Source organism: Fukomys damarensis, unplaced genomic scaffold, assembly GCF_012274545.1.
Source record: "Fukomys damarensis isolate Sample0158 unplaced genomic scaffold, DMR_v1.0_HiC HiC_scaffold_17, whole genome shotgun sequence".
Taxonomy (NCBI): Eukaryota; Metazoa; Chordata; class Mammalia; order Rodentia; family Bathyergidae; genus Fukomys; species Fukomys damarensis.
Window position 1 is genome coordinate 27,081,267 of NW_022900929.1, and position 24,458 is coordinate 27,105,724.

Here is a 24,458-nt window from a genome sequence, read left to right on the forward strand (position 1 = left end):
CTGAAGTGGATGAACCGACGGATGATGGATAGTGGAAAGATGCCTAGGGACACAGGAAAAATACTGTTTTGGTTACTGTTGATATTGCTGCAACTACCGATACTGCCATGGTCTTGGGAACATTAATTCCTCTCTCTCAGCCCTGGCTTCCTCCCTGTAAATGGTATTTCTGTTGCTGTAAAGATTTAAATTAGGTCATTCCTACAAACTCAGTGGACAGTGACTCAGCAGTCTGGTTAATTTAATTTTGTAGTTGTTGGCTCTAGAATTATTTCTCTCTTTAGAGCCAGTACGTCCTTAGCCATAAAACACATATAGGACACATTTATCATACTTTGTCTGACACTGACCAGCTCTTATGTAAAGATCTGTATTTGTCTGTGCCCAGGTCTCCAGTTAGTGGAGAGTGCTGTTGCTTCTCTTTCTTCTTAAAATTGTGTGGAGAATGGACTTGGCTGTATTTTTTAAAATTTAGGGAGGAGATTTAAAAAACTATGGTGAGAACATAATTTCAAACAGTCAGAAACTTGCAAAAGATTTTAGACATCTGTGGACCTTGATCATGAGTCCCTTTAAGAATTTCCACCCAGGGGCCGGGGATTTAGCTCAGTGGTTCAGTGGCCTGCCTTGCATGAGTTCAGTCCCTGGTATCAAAAAAAAAAAGAATTTCCACCCAGTTGGGGAATCTCTCCATGCACATAACCACCTTTTCCAAATGATGTCAGCAGGGTCATGGGTGTACCGCTGCACAATCGTAGGCCAGCGTGTCACACACTTCCTCCTAAGGATTCCAGCATGACAGGACTAAGAAGAAATACAAGGTGACTCAGACTGAGTCCGTGATCAGGGAAAACCCTAGGGAAAAGTCCAGAGGAGGTCATGGGTGGCTTGCAGGGACCCTGGACCAAAAGGTTTGTGACCTTCTCATAAACACAGCCCATGTGTGGCTCTTGAGCCAGTGATGTCCCTGAGAGTGGGGATCATTGGCCTCCCGGCTGGGAGCCTTGTCTCCTGTGGCCCTGGTCTTGGCAGGTGACCGCGGGTCCTGGGAGCCTGGGGACAATTCCAGGACCAGAATTGAGCCAGGAGCCAAGAGCACCCAGCACTCATGGGGCCATTTAATGGCATTGGAACGGGAAATGTGGCAGAGGAGCGATGAAGGGATGCTCAAAGAAGGTAGCATAGGTGCCCAGGAGTATTTCTCCTTGCAAGGAAAATTTGATATCTAATCTAAAGGGGAGGGAGACAGAGTCACATCAAAAGATGAGAGTGACAGCTAACAGTGTCTGCAGAAAAAGTCAGTCTGCCTGTAGAACACATTGAACCATCAGGATGTGCCGGGTATGGATTTAGGGCTGAATGGCCATGAAGATGAGGTCTCCATGTTTTATTTGGTATCCTGGGAAATTCACTCAGCACTGGGAAGGGGCTGATTCTCAGGAACGCAGGGACACAGTGCCCTTCCATAAATTTCAGAATACTTGTGAACAGAACACGCATCTCCATCAGATTCTAAAATCATTAAAACTATATGTCACATTTTAATAAAAGCATGGAGAGTATTAAAAGCCATGGTTGGTCTCAGGAGACAATAAATTATGCTCTTTAAGTCAATTTATTATTTTTTCCCCTCAAAACCAGAAAAGGACAGTGGGACCAGCTTTGCTAATATATTCATTCCAACCAAGTATTTGAAAGGTAACTAATGAAAATGTAGTTTAAAAAAAAGTTTTGTGGGGCCAGAGATTTAGCTCAGTGGTTCCACCACCTGCCTCGCAAATGCAGTGTCCTTAGTTTGATCCCGGGGACCAAAAAAAAGGTTTTTGATGGAAATGTAGCTGGATGAAAAACCACACCGGAAGACCTGTCATTAGTTAATACAGTGATAGGCAGATCCAGGGGCATCATTGAGGACTATGCCTTTGTCCCCGGTTCATTTCCCTTAGATAATGCTTTGATCTACTTGTTTAATATTGAAAAGACATAGCCCAGCATGAGAACATTATGTCATGTGTGACAAAGCACAGATTTTGAGCAAACTCCAGGGAGCAGAGCCTGGCATCTCAGTGGTAATTAGTCCTCCATCCTGGGCAGGTCGGGGTACTGCGCCTGGCGGCGGGGAGAGGCAGGCATCCATGCTGCCCATTGTGAATGTAGAGATGCCGATCTCTGCACTCTGTTCCCTGCCAGCCACATCAGATGCTCTGAGAGGTGCTGCTCTGAGTTCCCCTCACCCCGACGTCACCAGGCTGAGCAGAGAGAGCTGCTGGATACCACAGATTAAAAGGAACAGAGACAGACCCTGCCTTTTCAGTGGTGGTGCAAGTGGACCAAAGAGGTTATATTCAGCTGTGAAAAATTCTCGTCGTATGTTCCAGAACCTAGAGATTGAATCCTGTGTTAGACACATTTTTTACTCACTCCCCAGTGAATTTTATAGCAATGAAAGCTAGCCAAAAGTTGGTTCACAAGGTGGGGTCTGGTGCCACAGGATTATAAGCTCAGCAGTCTGGGAGGCTGAGGCAGGAGGATTCCAAGTTCAAGCCCAACCTAAGAAACTTAGCATCTTAGTGAGACCATGTCTGAACATAAGAATTAAAAAGCAATGGGGATACAGCTCAGTGCAAAGGCTTTGAGTTCAGCTCCCAGTATTGCAATCAGTCAAACAGTTTATTTTTAAAAATTGGTCACAGCCCTACTGCTTATACTTCACTTGCAGAATTACTCTTAATACTGTGATTTTATTTGCTTCTCAAAGAAGCCATGCGATGCAGGGCAGCACCCTGTCTCTGCCCTTCTGAGAAGGGAACATAGCGAGTGGGTGTGCTGTGTCTGTGAGCGCCGTGGGCTTTGCTTTTTCTCTGTAGTGTTTCATGTCGGACACAGGCGTTGGCAGCCTAGTGTCTGTAGATGTCGTGTCGTGTCTCTTTGGAAATTCTTTGATTTCACTATTTCATACAGTAAGTGTTTCAGAATAATGGCTTTCACGTCTTGTCTCCATTCTGGGCTCCACAGTAGTTTCCCTCACACCTCCATGCTGTTGGGTGGTGTTTCGGGGACACTGTGCTTTCATGTGCAGTGTTTCGCATGCAGTATCTTCTGCAGTGGGAGCAGTTCTCCTTGGACCTGGACACGCATTCCACGGTCTTGGGCTTTGTAGGTGGAGGGAAACACCCAGACGCCACCCGAGCGTCTCTGACAGCATTTGAAGCCTCATCATTTTCAGAGCTAGCTAACATAGTAAACCAACTGCGGGCATTTAGGAGGCACTGAAGTGATGCGGGTCAGACAGTCACTCCCTGCGAGGAAAGAGTGACGCGCTTACTGCAGAGTGGAGAGAGTACTGTAGGGACGCCGGCTAGATGGGTCTTATGAGAAAGACTGAGATTGTTTTATTCTTTGTATTTTATTTTAAAAATTATTAATGTATGTCTGTGATACATAGTCAATGCATCATGCTAAATCGATATGTGTACATGTCACATATTGGTCCTTTTTATTTCCTTTGCCCCTCCTCTTCCTCCCAACTCCATATCCCCTAATGCCAGATCCCCTCCCCGTTTCCAGAAAAATCCATCTCCCTGTTTTCTATTATCTGTCTTTTATTAAAATAGGTGACTTCTACAGGCGTGGTGGTGCATACCGCTAATCCGAAAGGCTGAGGGAGGCTGAGGCATGAGGATTGCAAGTGGGAGCCCTGCCTGTGCTCAAACATAGCCAGCCACTTAGTGAGATGCCATCCTGTCTCAAAACAAAAACTTAAAAGGGCTGGGATGTAGCTCAGAGTGAGGGCTCCAGGTTCAACCCCCCAGAAAAAACACGCACACACGAATAATTGACTGCTGGTGTTTGGAACAGCCCTTCAAAGTTCCAGTTTCTGTTAGTGGCATGCGTGACAGTGACCCCAGTTTACTGTGGCAAGAAGGAGCCCAGGGAAGTTGTCTGAATGAGACCTGGCATTCAAGCAGGGAGGACAAAGATGAAAGAGGGAGTTTTCCTTCTGGAGAGTTTCTTAATCTGGTGGTTTCTTTAGGTCCCAAAGTCATCTGAGCCCACAGAGGCTGCTCAGAGGGTCTGAGCTATTAGGGGGGTCCCTGCTGCTTGGCTTTGGGGCCACGGAGAGGAGTCCCATGTGCAGCTCTTGGATGAGCTTGGTGAGCTGCATGGAGGTGCTGGCCCCCTTCACCCCAAAACAAGGATTGCAGTGCACAGGCCAGGTTGTCGGGGTGCATGAGGGCAATTAGGGACACTGAGGTAGTGACCGCCCTGGTCCTGCCCAGGTCCATTTTTATTTTTAAATAGGATTCTGCAGCTTTCTCCAGGGTTTTCTTTTAGCTTTCACTGTAGCAAGTGGTCATTGTGCTTGGCGGGCACGCAGAGAGGTGTGGGTCAGGAAAGGCCTGACCAGCGGAGGCAGTCACAGTGCCCGTGAGGCACACTTCTCGTCACTCCACAGCATCCTCCGAAGGCCCCAGGCAGCGCTTCGTCCAGGGAGGACCCTGGCTGCATTGGCAGAAGTGGCCTGCATAACTCAGTCGTCAGGCACACAGCCCTCACAGGAGGCTGTGGCTTTCTCCGTGCTTTCCAGGTACGCGTCGCTTCCGTGGATGTATCTGATGTCCGGAGTCTTCTCCAGCTCAGACATAGCTTTCATCTCCTATGTCTCCTTGAACTTCATCTTTGGCCTCTGCACCCTGCTGATGACGACCATGCCCCGGCTCCTGGCCATCGTCTCCAAAGCCCAGGTCAGTTGCTACAGTGCTCCCTCGCCCAGGGCTCGAGGGTAGGAGGGGACGCTGGCAGGGCCGTTGCTTTGCCAACTGGAAGGTAGTGATGTGCCAGTGCCCACTGTCTTTAAACCCTGGAAAGAGAAAGTGGTTCTAATTAGTAGAACATCTGTGGCTGTGCGAGCTCTGCTCTTGTGTGGTGACAGCTGACAAAAGACTTGCAGTGGCTGCTGCCCCAGGAGGCGTCCATAGCCGCATCCCCAGGTCTTCCCCAGCGACAGTTTGACGGTACAATGGCAGGGGAGAGAATGTGATGAAAAGTGCCCACCAAAGCGTCTCCATCTTGTGGGACATTAGAAGGCAGGGCGGGTGGCGGTGGGCGACTACACTCAGTCTGGAGGACCATCTGGGGACCCTGTCCTCTCTACTGGGGCCCCTGGAACGGCTCTCCAGGTGCTGGAGCAAAGGGCTTCCCTGAGCATGGGTTGCATGGCCAGGTGGAGCAGTGCCTCTGTCCACCCGGCCTCCCCTTGGCAGGTCACTCTGGACCCCAGGCAGGCGTCCAGGTCAAGCTGAGAGCCTGTGCCCCCTCAGGCTGTTTCCTCCCTCCCGGGCTGCTCACTCTCAAACTAGGCAGCTGTGCAGGAGACTTCAGACTCTGCATGCTCCTTGGTCCTTCCCGTTCTTGCCCCCTTTCCTCCCTCCCCTTCAGCCGGACTGCTGTCTCACAACTCCGTGCTGTCGCTTGAGTTTAGATTTCTAAGAGCACCCAGGTGTTGGGCTGATGCAGGGCTGAGGCCAAAGCCGGCGAGGTTCAGCATTCCTTGGGAAGGAAGCACGCAGTGCTGGTATTGTTTTCATGAGGCTGGACCAGTCATCCACCTACTCAAGATAGGTCTGTGCCTCACGACTGGATTTCAGGGGCCAGTGTGTTCTTGGCAGAAGGGTGATAGGATTTTTATTATTGGGCCTTGTGTGTGTGGGGGAAGTGAAGTATGTAAATATCTGTTGTGCAGTCAGCCAGGGGGATGATGTGTTTCGATGATTTTTAGAGATCTGGTTTGACAGTAATCTGTATAAATACTTCTATCCTTTACATAGAGAGCCCATAGAGCAGTTAATTGGCCTCAGCTCGAGGAGAATACGGAAAGCATCATGTGTGAAACAGTCCCCTTGCTGTCCGTAGGACATGGGCCGTCAGGGGTGTTACGAACTGGGTGACACAGAATGAGAGCCAAGGTAGATCATCCTGGTGACGGAGGCCTCCGAGCCAGGTCAGGACCAGTCTGAGCAGTGACGTTTCCTTCTTGTGTGTGGGATCCTTGTCAGCTCAGCTCTGCAGACTTGGTCCTTCACACTTGCCCAGGGACTATTGTAGGGTCCTGAGGGTGCAGTGTAAAGCCATCCCCATTCCTGTACCATTGTGTTAATTATTAACTCCTGTTAGGAGCTGCCGTATTCTGCTGCCCCATGTTATCACTGATAACGCAAGCTTCTTTACTGGGGTGCATCCATTGATGCTGTAATATAACGTCATGAAAAGTGGAACTCGTAAATTCTCTTAGGGCCGATTGAAATTTATAACTGGTTGTAGTCAAGAAAAAACTAAGGAAGAATTATGTGAAGCTTTCATACTTTCTGTACATCTCTCTATATTAGATGATATACCATCTTACTGCAATATATATCCCCAAAGGTATTATTGTATTTTCTTTTGCCCCCAAGACACATTCCTTTAGACTACACTTAGCTTATCCATGTTTTAAGTTTGTATGATAAGGAAAAAGTGTACTCTGTGTACATACTGTGTAGTATGATATAGAATTGACAGTTCTGTAGGCTGAAAGTTTAATATTTATGGTATCGCACATTGCTTTGTATGATAAGTACATATCATGATAATTTTTGCTACCTTATAAAATATGATTGTATGTCTGGAACAGTTTTACATTTTGACAATAAAGAGAGAAAGACTATAAAATGAAAGTCTAAATTTCGTTATTTCCAAGGCTTTGTTTGGTAGTGTTAGTTAAGGTGTTCTTTTTGGGTTAAATACTTTCAAGTAGTTGAATGAGTATAAAGGTCAGCTCGCTGGACCATTTTTTCAGTGGATTTTCTCTGAAGGCTTTATTTCTTGGTGGAAAGACTTTGTTCTTTGGACCAAAGGCTAGGAGCAAGCCCTTTCACATGGCTGTGGCATGTAAACATTCTCATGCTCTCGGGGGCATGTTTCCTCATTGGTAGTTGAGCTCACCTTTTGGTACTGTGTATATTTGTTGAAACACTGAAATATGGTAGAGGGCACATTAAAGCCGGAAACACCCAATGATTTATCTAAAACATTTAGTGGATAACTGCTTACCCTTGTGGTCAGTTTAATCTCAGTATAATATAGGAGGAATACTTGTCAGGTGGTACAGACAATTATAAAACTTATGGCAGATTTTGAATTTTTAGGTGAATCAATTTTAACATTGTGTTTGACTGTAGCTTATCTTATTATTTTTTGTGTGTGGAATTCTCTTTGCTCCCTCCTGTTACTCATAGTTTCGTGACACTGCACAATGCTATGCTTAGTAATGGCGACTGTTATCTATTTTGTTTATTGTGTGCAAAGAATTAGCCAGGCATGCACATGATTTAAATGCTCACAGTCCCCAGTGCAGTGCCCATGACCTGCTTATGTAGCAGTCACATGACCTGCTTACACAATAGTCACATGACCTCTAAGCACTGATGCTCAAGATGATAAAACAGGGGCCAGGGATTTAGCTCAGTGGCACCACTGCCTGCCTTGCAAATGCAGGGTTCCAAGTTCAATCCCTGGTACAAAAAAAAAAAATGATAAAACAAAACAAACAAAATCCTATTGACTTGAAGAATAGACAGAAGGATTTGTTTCTTGCAGCATGGGAGGTTGAAAAGCCCAAGACTAAGATGGCCTTAGATGTCATTCTTCATGAGGGCCTGTTAGTAGCTTATGAGTGGCTGTCCTGTCAGTGTCCTCACACACTGGGGACAGAGAACGAGCCAAGGTCTCTTCCTGCACTTGTAAGTGTTGTGATTTCCTGATGGGGGCTCCACCATCATCATCTCATTGACCCCCTAACCACCTTTAGAAAGTCCCAGCTCCTAATACTGTCACATTGGGCAGTGGCTTTGAAATGTGAATTTGAGGAGAACACAGATGTTCTGTCCATATCATTTTGCCCCTGGGCCCCAAGATGCCTGTCCTTCTTACCTGAAGAATCAATTCATTGCATCTCGACATCCACCAGGGTTTTAACCTGTTGCTCCATAGGCCCTGGAGTCCAGAGTCTCACTTATATGAATCAGCTGCAGTGACACTCAAAGCCACATCCTGAGCTAATTTCAGCCCAGCCATGAGCCTGTGGAACCCAAAACATGTTATGTGCTTCTAGAAGAGAAAGGGGGTGTGCATGGCATAGACCTTCCCATTCCAAAAGGAAGAAAGGGGTGACGGGCCCCATGAAGTAAAACCTGGTGAGGAAAATACCATTAGCTGTTAAATGCCAAGAATAACATTCTGCTCAGCTGGCTGAGAACGTCCCTGGAGAATGGGTGGGGAAGACCTGGGACAGCTCCCAGCAAGGAGAAAAGAAGCCACTGCTATATGCAGCTGAAAGGAGAATGATTTTAATTCCATCGTTTTTCTTTCTTGCGCAGAATTTACAGAACATCTATGACATCCTTAGGTGGGTCTTCACGATTTTCCCCCAATTCTGCCTGGGTCAGGGGCTGATAGAACTCTGCTACAACCAGATCAAGTATGACCTGACCCACAACTTCGGCATTGATTCCTACGTGAGCCCCTTTGAGATGCACCTGCTGGGCTGGATCTTCGTGGAGTTGGCCTTGCAAGGCTCGGTGCTCCTCCTGCTGCGGTTTCTGCTGCACCAGGACCTTCTCCGCTGGCCAAGGTACGTTCTCAAGGGTTCACTCTTCTGCAGCGTCAGGGAGGCGATATCTATCCTGGAGGCCGTGAGGTAAGGAATGCGTTTGATGGGTGTCGTGCACGGTTCCAGTGAGATTTTACGTGCCTTTTCTTGTTTGTTTGGTGTGTGTCCAACACCAGGAAGGAGTTCAGAAGAGAAAGTGATCTGTGAGATAATCTCTCCATTTACCGAGGCGCCTCTGTGTGTTTTCCATTTCAAAATTTCTCCATTTCTCGGTTACACCGTAGCACCTGAGGTGAACTCGGTTGATACTATAACGTAATTTGTGTGATGCAGTGCCATTAATTCCTGGGAGCAGGAAGGTGTGGAAATTCAGCCCAGATGAGCAGCACCCTTTGCCATATCCAGTTCCATCTGTTGCTGTGGTTTTACCTTTGTCGGGCAGAGGTGTAAGCCAGTGCTGTGAGGGGCCTGTTGGCGGTGGGGCTGTGTAATGTGCTTCATGTGTTTTCTGTGCTCCCCATCTGCATGCACAGCCTGCAGATGGGAGTGAAGGCAGCTTTGCAGAGATTCTAGGATATCCTCAGATAATACATTGAAATACACTAGGGAGAGAGCCACTTTCTTCTGCATGAATTATAATAATGTGCCTCCCCCTCCATGACCTGAATCCCTTGACCCACACTTTCTAAGTACTATTTCCTGCTGACTTCTGATTAAGGGAGGGGATCTTTATGCAGAAATTGATGAAGATCCTGTCACTGGAGAACCTATTATAAATATTATAAAGACACATTATTGATATTTTATGGTGATCCCTTTATGTGACTTCTTTTCATTCAACTTGTGACCTGTTTCCTTATATGGCCCCCCTTTAAGCTGGTAACAATTTGGAATACAAATCCCAAAGCTCTTTGGAACTTGGCTCTAATCACTCCAGAATTTGCAGATTTCCACTAGCTGACTGAGTTTGGGGTAGAATCCAAGTGCCTTTTAAACATAGTTGGTTCTATAATATCCCTTAGTTCAGTCTGTCTTAAAACCTGTATTGTAGAGTCCCCTCTGGTGGATTCCAGATTATTTCTTCCTTCTTTAATAGCAAATGGATTTTTCTTGAGAGATAGCACTTTGCATCTTCCCTTTACAAAGTAAAGTAAGCGTTAGATGAATGTTTTAATGTCATCCATGGCTGCTGCAAATAGTCCACTCTGCCATTCTGTGTCAGCATGAGCGAGGGTCACAGAGCACGTTTCATCTGCATTAGGCCCAAGTTGCTTACTGGTGCTTATGACTTCACAGTGATTGTGAAACCCACCCAGTTTGTCATTCAAATCCAGATCCTACCAGGTCACTTGCCATTGCTGAAGAGGCAAGGCCAAGTTCTCCCAAGCCACCCCTCCATCTGGCATGTTCCTGAATCTGTCTCTGCTCCTCCATCTTCCCCAAAGAGTGGACATTGGCCTCCAAGTCTCTTTCTCCTGGAGCAGGGCAAATCTGTCATATTTATGCGGTAGGCATCTCTGCTTGGCCATAGTCTATTCCTGAAGGAAACTATACTGCTCATAAATGGGTGATCAACATAAAAGGTGACTGTAAGACATGTTATGTACATGTACCAACCCTCCATGATGAATGTAACTATTGCATAGTGCAGGTAGGGCTAATAAAATACAGAATTAAAAACAAGGAATTGCAAAAACCCTAAGCAAGAACTATTGACAGTAAAAGTCACATTGCCCTGAATCCACTCTCCAAATCTCTTCTGCCTTCCCATGTTACTTGTCACTTTCTGAAGCAGTTCTGGAGTCTTCTTTCCTGAGTGTCTTTGTGAAAGGTGATAAAAAATGGTGAAAGCTGCTGCTGAGCTTGATCTGATGGAAAGGCAGGCTCATAAAAGCATGACATTGTATCCTCATCCACTTTAGGCTCTAGCACCATTTGTGACTTCTGGCTCTTCCCCAAAGTCAAAATGACCGTGAAAAAGAAACATTTTGAGTGGATTTAACATACCGAGGCAGCCAGGACAGTGCAACTAAAGACCCTCAGGAAAGAGCACTCCAGCGCTCCTGCAGGAAGTGGCAAGGACAAGGTGTTGAGTGTCTTCAAAGGAAGGGGGAGGTTTGGAGAGGGCTTCTTGGGAATACGTTTTTTTACTGTAATACATTAAAAAAAAAAAACGTCCACCGTGTTTTCAGATCACACATTGTAGTTAATCTGGAAGAGAAGGGGAAGATGGTGCCCTCTATGTGGAGGTCAGAGACTGCCTTTCCTGATGAGCAGGATCTCTGTCTCCAGCACCTGCTGCTGGCCATGAATATGGCGCTCACTTCCTTCCGTGCCCCCCACCTGCTCTGGTGCCATCCCGCAGCTGATGTCCACTCCCTCCCTTGTCTCCAGGAACCCAGGTCTCTGTGAGCACCAGCCAGGGCCAACACCAGCTGGGCAGACTCTCTCATCTGGAGCTGGGCTTTGCTTATGCATTCTGCACGCTGACTGAGGGAGAACAGCTATGGGCACCAGCTACTCCATACGCAGAGTCCCTGGAAAGTGCCACGATGTCTAGTGCTGCGGGAATCTGTCTTCTCCTGTAGATGCCAGTCTGTGATTGTGGGCTGGAGGGTGCACATGGATGAGCACAGGTGGATGACTTAGGGCCTTGGACTGTGGGAGAGTCCTTAGCCTCAAGCAAGTCTTCCACCCAGCAGCATGGCTTGGGGAGGCATAGACAGTTGTGCACACCTGGGCACCTGCTGGAGTAGGAGACAGGAAGCTGGGGATGAGACTGGGAGGTGTGGAGAAGGCAGAAGGCTCTCAGGTGAGGGGCAGGGAGCTTTGATGGGGAACACTGAGGGGCAGATCTCATGGGTGGGTATAAGGCAGCATGGTCTGTAGGAGAAAGAAAAGACCTCGGAGAAAAGCCCACCACAGGCTGAAGCATCACGACCTTCACCAAGCAAAGTGAAGTAACATTCAGGCAGGGAAGTGGGCAGTTTGGTGGGTTTTTGCGCATTGAACACACTCATGTAAGTGACTCTCACGTGGATAAATAGAATCCTTTCAATGCCTCCAATGGCCCTTACCACCCTCTGCTAGCCAGTAATCGCCCTCAAGGTGTGTCTATTCTTATTTTCATCTCCATTATTTCATTTATTTTTCACACTTTCAAATGTTATATAAATGATACCATGTAATACACCCTGATATCATACAATTACACTCCCACTCATCATGTTTTCTCATCATCTATTGTGTGTGTAGAATAAAGTCTGGTTTTGTCAAGCCAGGCATGATACATGCCCATAATCTCAGCAGTCTGGGAAGTTGAGACAGAAGGATCACAAGTGCATGCCCAGCCTGGGTAGCACAGCAACTCAGTGAGACCCTGTCGCAAAATGAAAAATCAAAAGGGGCTGGAGACATAGCTCAGTGTGAAGGCTATAGGTTCAGTCCCCAGCACCAATAAAGTTAATCAGGCACAGGAAGACAACAGACACACTAGGGCTAGGGTGACTGTGAGCTGGCAGTAGATTGCTTTTTAATGCTGCTTTGTTTGGAAAAAATTTAAGAATTGCAAGACTTTGCAAAATTAAGTTCTTAATACCTTCTATCCTTTTCTGTTCATGATACTAGGATGACAAGTCAGGACATTCCTGTAGTTTAATATTTACTCAGTGGTCTGTACCTATTTAGCCCTTAAAGTGTTCCCATATTACTGTTTAGGGGGGAAATTGAAAAGAACTTGAAAGTTAAAATGCCACAGATAGAAAATAATAACAAATAAGCAATTCAAATTTAGAGTGAACCAGTCAGAACTCAAAATGCAATTTGTATTCTGGCAAACACTGACTACTTCTTGTAAGCTGTTGTGTAAAAGTGACAGTTATACAACTCTTACAAAATCCAACTTGTACAATCAATGTAAACTATTTGGTTACATTTATTTATGAGCTATTTTATTAAATGAGCTGTTTACTAGAAGCACCTATGAAAGTTGATATCTTAACAATAATGTGATACTTTCTGGGTTTTTTTACATGAAACCTAAGGTATGGCATGACTGTTATTTGTAGAGTTGGGACATTATCTGGAGTTTGTTGTCGCTCTGCTCCAGGGCCTTTCAGGAACATGTATATTTTCTGCAGATTAGGGAACGCAGTTGAGTTTTGCTGTGCGCAGGAATCAGGGTCGTGGGTGAAGCAGCTCTGGATGAAGCTGCTTCTGACCAGACTGAGCCCTGTCTTCTGTTTTCACAGATGCCCCACCTTTTTTTCTTGTAGGCTCTTCCGGTCATTTCCCAGGTGTGAATGAATTCTGATTCTACCTTCCCAGGGCTCACTCTGCTGTGCAAGGCACCACCAAGTATTCTAAGGACGTAGATGTTGAAGAAGAATGCAGGAGGGTGTTGGAAGGAAGGACGGGAGGAGACATCCTGGTGTTGCACAACCTCAGCAAAAGTTACCGAAGCTTTTTCAGGAAGACTACTGCTGTGCGAGATGTTAGTTTGGGCATACCGAGAGGAGAGGTAATGAGGCTTTTCTTTTTCACTCTCTCCTTTGGTGAGTCTGTGTAACTCTCACTGTGTATCTGCCTGTGGTGTGCTCAGAATTTCTGAACTCACAGCCTTCACATTTTAGGAATCCCCACAATTATGCAAGGGGAATGAAGAGGGGGTCCGTTGGCTTCTTCGCATGGGAAAACTGTGTTGATGGATTGCACAGGTTGTTTTGTCTCATAATGTTTGAAATTGCATGTAATGGGGGAGATTTAAGAGTCATTCTGACTATGAGATGACTTTATTGAGTGCAGCCACTGGACAAGTCCGATTAAGGAGGGACTCCACTGACTGGGCTTCAGTGTGCTTACCATGTCTAGTTAAGCACATCCAGCAAGGCACTGTGTGGGATGTTTCCCCATCAGCACGGCATTAATTCTTGAAGAAATCTTTAATCAGAACTGACAGAAGCCATATAAATTGTTCCTGATTTGTACTTCTGCATAAAGGGAAATCAATTCTGGAAATGATTACCTTTAATTAACTGTTAAAAATAAAAGAACACCTTGTGCACTTGCTTATTGCTCCAAACTCCTGAGAAATCCCAGGCAGGTTGTCCTGTCATCAGACGGGCAGTCATGCCTGCCTGTGAGCTGAGAGGAGCTGCTTCTGACAGGAGTTTCCTGAGGTCAGGTGAAGCCAAGGGACTGACCTGAAGTGACCCTGCAGCATGCTTATGCTCCAGGCTATGACACCTGGCAAAATACAGCCAAAATGCTAAAAACAGGTTTTCGTAGTTATTGCTGCTTCTGCTTTAAGAGGAGCCCTGCAATCTTAACTGTCTTACTGATTTTCTCACCCTTGCTTCAAAAGCAATTAAACCCAGTGTTGCAACTACTCTTGCCTTTGCTTAAGCTAAGGAGTAAGAGGAAAAGACCTGTACTCCTCCGTAAGAATGATTTGCCTGTGTGAGTGAGCTGAGGTGCTGTTTAAATTGGGGTTCTATGTGGGATTTTTCATTTCTGGAGCAAAACAATGGTGATGACAGACTTGCAGAGAGGAAGGGTTTACTTTGGAACACAGCTTTGGAGGCTCTCACCCATGACCCTCTGGTCCCCAGCTCCAAGTCCTCAGTGACCCCATGCATTGTGGGTGGTGTGCGTGGTGGAAGGAGCATGTTTGCTCCGTGGCTGGGTGTTCAAGAGTGAGGAAGAGGCAGCACGAGGGCCCAGTGTCCCCTTCAAGGCCACACCCCAGGACCTGAGTCCTGCACCTCCCAGGGGGGCCCTGGGCTGAGGACAGCCCTTCAGCATGTGGAACTCTCTGGACGTTTGAGTTCCTTCTCTGAGCTTTTAGGAACATCACAGTTTATCATCCAGATGGGAAGTGCTTCCCAAGAGCCTGCAGAAAAGATGAACACGACTGCAGTGGGTCCCCGTCCCTCCAGGAGCAATTGATTGGGTAGGAAATGAAGGTCCGTAAACATCTGTGGTGTCACGCAAGAGCAGATGCGTTGTTTTAAGGAAGGGCACGAAAGCGTCCTCCTCAGTGCGTTACGTCTCTGAGGGCACTGGAGGGGGCAGCCCATGCTGGGGTGGGGCTGTGGCGATGCAGGGTGTGCCTGTGTCGGGGTCCCCAGTTCAGTCCCCATCTGTCTGAGAGCAGGGACCTGTGGTGGACCTCATAGCTCTGAGAGTGGAAGCGATCTGGGGACACGGGGGGCACACTGTCATCGAAGCACATGGCAATATGGAGATCTGGTGGCATCTAGGGGCACGTGATAGGGTTGTGTGACAGGTAGGTGTGACGTGGTGACAAAACAATTCACGAAGCACTTTCTCAGATGCGAGGAGCCAGATACCAGTTTCTGTCAGTAGAAGCAGCCCCCGTGCCTCAGAAAGTGGGGGTCTCAGAAGGGGCCCAGCGAGGTGCAGGCTCTCAGGCCCACGGTGATCTCAGGGAAAGCACTGTATGGAAGGGACGGCAAAGGGCTCTTTCCTCGTGGTGTATCGGGAAGGACTGGCCTGAGACTAGAGGGACAGAGGCTGCTGCTCACTGTCAGGATCCACCGAGGTTCTGGATTAGCAGTGAGTTTCCAGTCTCTCTAATGGAAAGGGAAGAGCACAGCTGGATGTGCACACAGTACAGCAACTGTGCACATACAAGGTATGTTGAAACCATGTGGCGAACGTTTAAAGTTTTAAAGAATTACCGAATTAAAGGTTGCATTGCCATAAATCCCTTGCAGAATCCTCCTGCTCACTTTGAACACATTTATCCCATCATTCTTGCCGCTTTCTGAAGCAGTTCTGGAATCCTCTTTCCTGTTTCCGGTTTCTGGAGCCATCTTTTCATGGCTGCTTTGATGCCTTCAAGTGATTTTAAATGTTGATGACAATTTTTTGTCACACAAAAACACTAGTTTGCCCTCCTCCACCTTCACTGGATCTGGCGTGATACAACTTTGGGCTCGTCTCCAAAGCCAAAGTGACCATGCAAAGGAAATGTCTGGACTCAATTCAAGATATTGAGGCAGCCAGGACAGCACAACTAAAGACACTCGGGAAAGAGGACTCCAGAGCTGCTGCAGAATGTGGCGAGGACAATGGGATAGGTGTTTTGGAAGCAGTGGGGAGTATTTTGAGGGAAATTAATAACCATGTGTTTTTCACTGTACGACATTTAAAATTTAATCACACCTCATATGCAGAAAGTATAATTAGAGACTGGAAGATGGGATATTTTAAAAAGTACTTCAAAACACACAAGAATGAAATCAGGAGGATTTCATTACTATAATGATGCGACTTGCAAAGACTATTATCTCTGAATAATCTGGGAAGGTTGGCATTTATTTCCCATTGACTTTGTCATACATAAATTTACTTGTCTGTGAGTTAGTGTTGGGATTTTTATTTTACTCAGGTGCCAGGATGACTTTAAAAGTACTCTGAAATCCATAATATGCTGTCTACAGTAGTGTGATTTTAAAAATACGAAATACCCCACACCAAGGGCACTAACTTGGAGTTAACTCAAAGCAAGTGCTGTTGTATCACAACTTTCCATGCATTTAATGTGCTCTATTTAATGTACTGTCCTGTTGTATTTCTTTCCTCTCAGTGCTTTGGGCTCCTGGGGGTGAATGGAGCTGGAAAGAGCACAACTTTCAAAATGCTGAATGGTGACATCTCCCCAAGTTCAGGCCATGCTGTCGTGAGGACGCTCACAGGGTAAGATCCAGACTGAGCAAATCATTTTTTTGACCTCAGGAGATGATGATCCGGCTCAGGGAGACCCCACATTCCTTAAATCCCATGGAAGAAAATCCGGAGCATCATTCTCCTCCATATTTCCACTGCGATTTCCTCTTGTCTGCATGGGCAAAGACTGCGTCCGTGTGAGTGCGTGGAGCTCGGTCCCTGTAGCTGGAGCCAAGGGTGGGTTGGGAGATTGTGTCACAGAGGCGCTGAGTGGGATCCCAGCATGTGTTGGAGGCACAGGATGTGTAACTTGGATGAACAGGAAACAGCCAGGGGCTGAGTCTTCCGGCTTCTCCTGTGGATAGGGCTGCTGTGTGCCTACCACCGAGTCTGGTCCCAAAGGACTGTAGGGTCCCCTCTGCCACCGTCCTCCTCTTCCCATAGTCACGGCTGTGTTGGGCTGGGAGTGGCACATGTACTCAACACCCGGACAGCGGTGTCTGCAGGAGTGGGGGAGACATTCCTTCCCTTCGCTCTACACACATGTGTGCTCTGTTCAGCCAGCAGAGCTGTACAGGCTGTGTGGGATACACACACACACACACACACACACACACACACACACACACACACACGAGTGTTATTCCTATGTGTCACTCGTAAGCCAGCTCTTTCACTCCTGTTTTCTACAGCACATGACTGCAGTTCCTTCTTAACCTTAGGAGTTTTCCCCGGGGGTTGCAGGGCCTTCAAGTTTCTTCTTCCGTGTGTGTGGCCATCCGATTGATAGAGTGTCTTTCTGTTTCCCTTGCCTCTCTCCAACTACCATGAGTTTTCTTCTTGTAAAGCGATTCCCAGCTCTAAACCTCTCTCAGATTGGATTCGTTACTTGATTCTTGTTGCAAGTTTGCCCTGATAGGCAACTTGACTCCATATCCAAGTGTTTTGTACCTTTAACTTCACAGCTATCTGCTAGTGGCTCCCTCTGCACAAGCCATCTTTCCTGAATGTGCCTGTCACCCACTCTGTTTTCAACATAACAAGACCCCAAGCAGAGGTCCTTTTTATTTTTCTACCGTAGCAAAACTCACTGTACCTTGGTGGCCCATTTCCAACTCTGTCTTTGGAACTCTGTGATGAAAGCTGTGTGTCTTCATGTAAATTCTCTGAAGGTCACGACCATGACTAAGTTCTCAGGACTTTATTTGATTTCAGAGTCTGTTTACCAGGGACAGGAGAATCGTTCCTAAAGAGATTCGGTCAGTATTGCTCGAGATACGTATTTCTTCATATGAGTTCAAATACAGTAACTGAAAAGAAAGCGTTCAGAAAAATCATAATCACTCAAAATTAGGTAATTCTTTGAGCTGGTAAATATTTGTTGTATGTCTTTATGTGTCAGGCATCAGAAGGACACAAAATTCCCCTTAATCCTGCAACCCATTGTCAATATTTGCATGTTCCCTGCCAGTCTAAGCATGCATACATATCTGTTTACCTCCCACTTTATTGATTATCTGCTGTGTTTGTGTGCATAAATATTTGTGTAGTAAGAGATATGCATATTTAAGTTATAGATGGAAATGATAAGGGATGTTTTGTACATTTCACTTATAGTCATCATTCCAGAAGCAGTTTTATAACCCTCTTGTGTAGTCATGATTGGAAATGTTAATTTTGGGCAAGTCCACGGCAGTGACAGCTCAGTCCTTTGCTCTTTGGTAATCGCCGTGAGCACAGGGGCTTTGCCCCCATTTCTGCTTCCCTTCTGCTGATGTCAGTGCGGGACTTGGCCCTTGCACACCCATGTTTCTCTTTGTTACTCATTAGTATGAGAGTTCTGTGTTCTCACAGAGATGAATCTCTTGCATGGTTTACATGTTTTAAATATTTTTTCAGTGGAGCCTTTTATTTTACCTTTGCTTTAAAGACTCATATATATATAGAAATTCTCAGTTGCAATGATGTCAATTTTATTTTGTTCCCTTTTTATTTATTGCTTTTCGAAACAGATTTTTTCCCTTTCTGAGATAGTAAAACTGTCCTCCATATTCTCTTTTCCAAAGATTTCTGTTTTTTTTCTATCCATGTGGCTAATTGATTTGAAGTTTATATATGAGTATGTTGTATAGTAGAAATATATTCTTTTCTGTCCAGATGACATCTAAAATATTTTCAAAACAAAGCATCTCTGTCCCCATTTAGAAGCACCGCTTCTGTTGGATACCAATACCAAGTCCTCCTGTGTGCTGGATGTTTGGACTGACTTACTTACGTTTCATGATGCATCCTCGTATCAGAGAGACAGAGACCCTCTTCTCTTTCAATTCTTACATGGGTTCTTTAGCTCATTGTAAGAACCAAATTAACACAAGGCAGATCAATACAAGAAAAGCACACACATTTTATTAATCTTATGTGTACAAGAGGCGTTTCAGAAAGGTATATAAGGTCTGAAGAGATAGCCAAGAAAATGCTTCTGTACTCTTTGGACAAACAGTGCTAAATTTATGAATAAGTGAAAGGACAAAGGGGCTTCTGTCCTTGGGTCAGCCGTTGTAGGGATGTAACTAGGAGTAAATAGGTTATCCAGCCTGGTGGAAGACAGAATTGAAGACACGGATTTGCTTATTCAGGCCAATTATAGGCTCCGGTTTCCAGTCCCTGGAGTTCAAGTTATCTTCTTGCCTGAATACAGGGAAGACATCTGTGGCTTGCTACATACAAGGGAAGGCAGCTCAGAGTCCTTTCCCACAGGTGCAGTTCTTCACATGAGTTCACCTTGAAATAATCAAGGTTCCAGTGCTGTGGATTTGGCGACCAGGCATCCTTAATTCCTCCTGCAGACTGCAGTACTGGACTGTCTTCCTAGCTCACTTTTACCTTGCTTAGAATATTTGTGGGACTTTGTTATTACATATTATTTTAAGAATCATTTTATCAGATGGCATAAAAAGTCATAATATTTTTATTTTGCAAAATTAATGTTTTGACTGGTTTGAATCATTTATACTACAATTTCAGGAGCTACAATATTTTTTGTTTCTTTGTTTGTTTTGGTACCAGGGATTGAACTCGGGCCCCTTGTGCTTGTGAGGCAGGCAGCACAACCACTGAGCCAAATCCCCAGTCCAGGAGCTATAGTATTTTTGTGATATTTTTTCTGCTTTATCTTTAATGATGGTATATATTGACATTGATTTGAAGCATTTAGGAGTTATTATGTAACTATGAAGTTTGTTTCATAAAATTCTAGTGTATCCTCTTATCTATCTAGATGAATTTAACTTCTTCAGGAGGTCTTATTCATTCATTTATGTATGTATGTATTATTTTACTTCCCTCTGTTAGATATTCCTGTAATTGTAGCCTGGGAGTTTTCTACCTGCCGTTGCCATTGAGTTTATGTGTTTTTGCTCTTGCTCATCTCCCAACCCCCATGTTGTTTTCTGTTTTAGTGTTTTGGTGATATCTTTGTTTGTTCATTCTCTGGATCTCTAGTATATAGAGATCCAGAGAACCAGGCTTCTGTTGACCTCTGTGGTCCTCATCTCAAAGTTCTATAGAGAACATCCCATTTCCTGTCCCTGATAGCTTGGTCCTGGTTCTTACTGTGCTAGTCCGGCCTAGAAGATAAGCAACTTCCTGTTAGCACTGAGCACCTTCTCTCAGCCTCTTCTTACGAGACATGGGGCTGTGCCCTAAACCACCCCCAGGTGATCACAGTTGAGCTTGCGTTCACTGTCCCTCCCCCACACTACCATCATGAAGGGCTCTTGGATCCCACTTACATCAGCCATCTTCAGGCAAAGAATGCACTTACTGTTGTATCTATGTCAGCAGCCCCCAACCATTTTGACATCAAAGACTGGTTTCATAGAAGACAATTTATCTACAGCTGGTGAGGGGAGATTTTGAGATGATTCAAGTTCAATGCATTTATTGCACATTTTATTTCCATTATCTCATTATACTGTAAATATAATAAAATAATTACATATCTATCCATAATGGAGAGCTACTCACCATTCACTGATAAGATTTTGATCTGAGCCTGCTAGCATCTCTCTACAGTTAAACTTCTCTGCTAATGCTAATCAGTATTTGCAGCTACTCCTGGTATTAGCATCACTGCCTCAGCTCCATCTCATAAGGAATCACAGCATAGATGCACACAGTTCCCATTTTCATTAGGGTTCATTCTCCTATGAGAATCTAATGCCACACTGATCTGCCAGAAGGTGTGACTCAGGCAGTAGTGTGAGTGATGGGGAGCAGGCAGCTGGAAATGCAGGTGAGGCTTCCATCACTAGCCTTCTACTCACCTCTTGCTGTGCAGCCTGGCTCAGGACAGGGACTGGGACAGGTCCATGGCACAGGGTTTGGGTTATCCTTGGTCTGCATCAATAAATGAAAATGTTCAGAACCAGTTATATTTGAGAATAGCAAATATAATGTATTTGTTGAGTGAGTATTTGAAGTTTATGAGTGTAAAGCTAGTTGTGGGTACACCTCATCTGAAAGGGAGTCATGCTATATGGCATTGAATCTCTTTAGTGTTGTGCTATTGATTTTTTCCTACAGTCACAGAATTAGGAAATACAGTAATTTTGTTGATTGTGGTAGCATTGGTTTTTATTTTATTCTAACTTGTCTATTTACAAGTACATATGAACAAAAGAGTCAATATACAAAAGGATACAGAATAACTGCTTCATTATATTTTATCCATGAAAGACTTTCTCTTTTATTATTCCATTCCATCATGTGTAAAATAATTGGAAAATGAAATTCAAATAACTGCTGTTGAAAGGAAGAATAAATTTGCATCCACATAATGGTCTGCAAGTCCCTTATTATGCTACATATCTGTGTAATTAGTTTAATTATAACTAAATCACACTTGCATTAATTATATTTTTAACCTTGATTATTTGTAATGTTAATTGCACATTGATATTCAAGGAATGAAATAGGTAATTAGAAGCACAATGGAATTTTTAACTGCTTAGAGAGCTGGAATATACCTTCCCGTCCATGAGGCTTATAATTGATTGCTACCTAATTGAAACATGTTGACTCAGTCATTGATTATATCGAGGTTTACTTTGCTTGTTTTCTGAGGTTATATAACCTGAAATGGTGCGCTTTCTCTTTTAACTTGTTAATTTCCATGAGTGCATAATCTCAAATTTGAGAACATATATGCACATACGTGTCTGTATATCTGTATATGTACATCATTATCTATCTGTATAATAACTCATTTCAAGACTTACAGTTGTAATTTAGTTTAGAATATCATGTAAGCTCTCAGTATCATGAGAGCAGCCACACATCGATGAAATCACTTGCATACTTATTTGACCAGCACACTGTTAGCATTTGGATTTGGGGCACTGCTGGTCAGAATATTCTCCCCAATCTGCCACGGTTACCATTGCTCCCAGTGCCTCAATTCTTGTCACCATCGAATGTTTATGTCAGCTCTCTGATCCCAAAGTTTGTGGAGTTTGTAGCCCTTGGATAAAATAAGTGCTAATAACAATAGCCATGATATACTGTGACTCTTATTCCCTAAACACTAAGTTAGGGGCTTGACATTCTGAATCTTATCTAATTATTATAGTGACATCAGGAATTGAATGTATGTTATTCTTATTTCACTAACAAGGAAACTATGATTTTAAAGAACTAAATGTCTTACCAGAAGTCAAAGTTCTGTAAATTGGTGGAGGATTTCAACTCTAACTCATGTGTTCTCCCCAACATCTTCTCTGCCCCATTATGAGAACCCCCAAAGTAACCATGTTCTACAAGGAAATGTCAGATACCAGAAAAGAGAGCAGCAGAATATGAAAATATGTCTTTTTTAAGCAAGTTGACAGATACCACCATATTACAGAACAACATATATTTCTGTTGCAGATGTTATTGTGGTTCTTTTCTTAAAAATTTTAATACTCAGAAACTGAGTCAAATTAAACAACACAGAATTACAATGACATTAAAGGAGTATAATATATGCAAGGAATAGGACTAGAGTCATAAGTCCAAGGAATGAGGTGCCGAGGTCCGAAGTCCTAGAGTAATTTCTATTAAAGCCAGCAACAGAAATATCAGTGGCATTATTTACATTTTGTCTGGAATTTACATTCCTTATATATACACTATTGTTTTTGCTGAAGCAAATCACCTAAGAAATAAGATAAACCCAGGTGACCAGACAAAAATTAAATAAACATACTCAAATCAAGAGCTGTCCTGTGTATTTGCAGTACTAGTCAAGAGGTGCAATGGAAAGACAAGTAGAATAGTACCTACATATTTAAAGTACCTATACATAGCATTATGTGGACCTGTGCTCTGCTTATATGTTAAAATCTGGACACTGTTGCTTTTGAGTAATAAGCATGATTGAAAAGGTAGTGGTATAAATGCCATGATAGTGAATTGTCTTTACGTTACTTTTATTCCCCAATTTTAATGTAATTTAATTCATATTAGAGAGGACAGGAGGAGGATTAACACACAAAGGAATAAATATGAGAAAAGGAAAAATTGGGAACAAAGTCTTTGTAATTAGGGAGGGGTGGAGGGCTTGAAGGGAGGACAGGGAAATGGGGAAAAAATAAGAGCCAAGATACATCACATAAAGGTACAAATTCTCAATAATGAACATCAGCATATTGTATACCTAAAATGTACCAATAAAATTAATGAACAAAAAATGAATGGATGTGTCTGGTCGTGACATTTTTGAAAAACAACAGAATTGCTCTGAGAAATTTCTGGGAAGTATATTGATTCAATAATTAAATAGCACCTTTTTTAACAGCTAAATTGATGGCATAAAAAGAGAGGAGACAGCTAAAAACCTAGGAGAATACAGTACGTACAACTTTCCCATTAGTTCAAAGGGAAAAGGAAAACCAAGTTTTCAAAGTTTCCTGAGACCAGTGTTTATTATGACCAAGGAAAAGTAGAAACAATTCAAATACATACAAATAATGTTTATTCAGTGAGGTCATTCTTTGTAAGCATCCAATTAATATAACATCCATAGCACATACTATGAGTATATTTAAATGTGAGTCTTAAAATTTTTCTTCAGGTCAAAGTATTAAAATTTAATGAGCATCAAATAAGACAGTGTCTCAGTAGATAAAATATATAAAGTAGTCTATACAGTGATAATGAAAAGAGTAATAATGAAAAGGGCAAAAGAATAAAAGCTTAACATAATATGAAAACAAATGACTAAAAAACATTTAAAAATAATTGTCACCACGAATATAAAGGTCCACAGAGATAAAATTTTCATTTATCATTATAATGATTTAAAAAGTAGTGCACTGTTTCAAGAAGATAAAGTAAAATAGGCATTGTTATATGTGTCCCTTTCTAATACAGATAATTATAATTTTACCAGAGTTCAGCTTGGTAATATGTTGTATAGAGTGTTTTCTTTGTAGGAATTTAGCCTGGGAAAATAATAGAGGCTTGAAAAATAGCTTTAAGGAAAAATCTATTAATTTTGATCTTACTTTATAGTAGCAAAAGGTAGGACAGTATTGGCTCTTACTATATACTTAATGATTACTTTGATTACAAAATTTTGTTGTAGGGTTTTAAAGGTAACATTTAATGAGTTAAGACAGAAGACTAAGATAACCTGAAAATGTCCCTCTTACCTGATAAACATTAACCAACACTATTTCATAAATATATTTCTGAGCCTTCAAGAAATATGGGCGGGGAAGCCCCAGGTACCAGGAGAGAGCAAGATGCCAGCAAACCATGTGACTGCTGGGCCTGGTGCTGTGGCTGCTGGACAGAGGCTGAATGGGTGATTTTGCTCTCTAGGGGTGTAGTTCTGAGGTCCCCTCTCCAAGGTCTGCTGAGCCTTGCAGGAAGGGAATTTAGAGCTGATGCTGCGCTGGAGTTCTGGAAGAGTCACTTCTTTCCTGAAGGAAGCCCACTGCGGACCACATGGGACACTTGTGCTCTGTAGATAGAAACGAGTGGATACAACTGCTGTGATCCTGCACAGCATAGATTCCAAAGCTGGGAAGAGTGGTGGGAGATTAAGAAAATGGAAGAATAACAACAAAAAGAT

General features: G+C 43.9%; 1 protein-coding gene across 1 annotated transcript in view; it reads left to right on the forward strand.

Moving 5' to 3' along the window:
* The window catches only part of Abca13 (ATP binding cassette subfamily A member 13), a 337,625-nt gene that overhangs the window by 255,072 nt on the left and 58,095 nt on the right, over nucleotides 1-24,458 (forward strand). Inside the window, exons 53-56 of the mRNA XM_010624894.2 lie at nucleotides 4,589-4,745; nucleotides 8,415-8,668; nucleotides 12,974-13,166; nucleotides 16,260-16,369. Coding sequence (XP_010623196.1) covers nucleotides 4,589-4,745; nucleotides 8,415-8,668; nucleotides 12,974-13,166; nucleotides 16,260-16,369 — 714 coding nt within the window. The remainder of the gene's footprint in view (nucleotides 1-4,588; nucleotides 4,746-8,414; nucleotides 8,669-12,973; nucleotides 13,167-16,259; nucleotides 16,370-24,458) is intronic.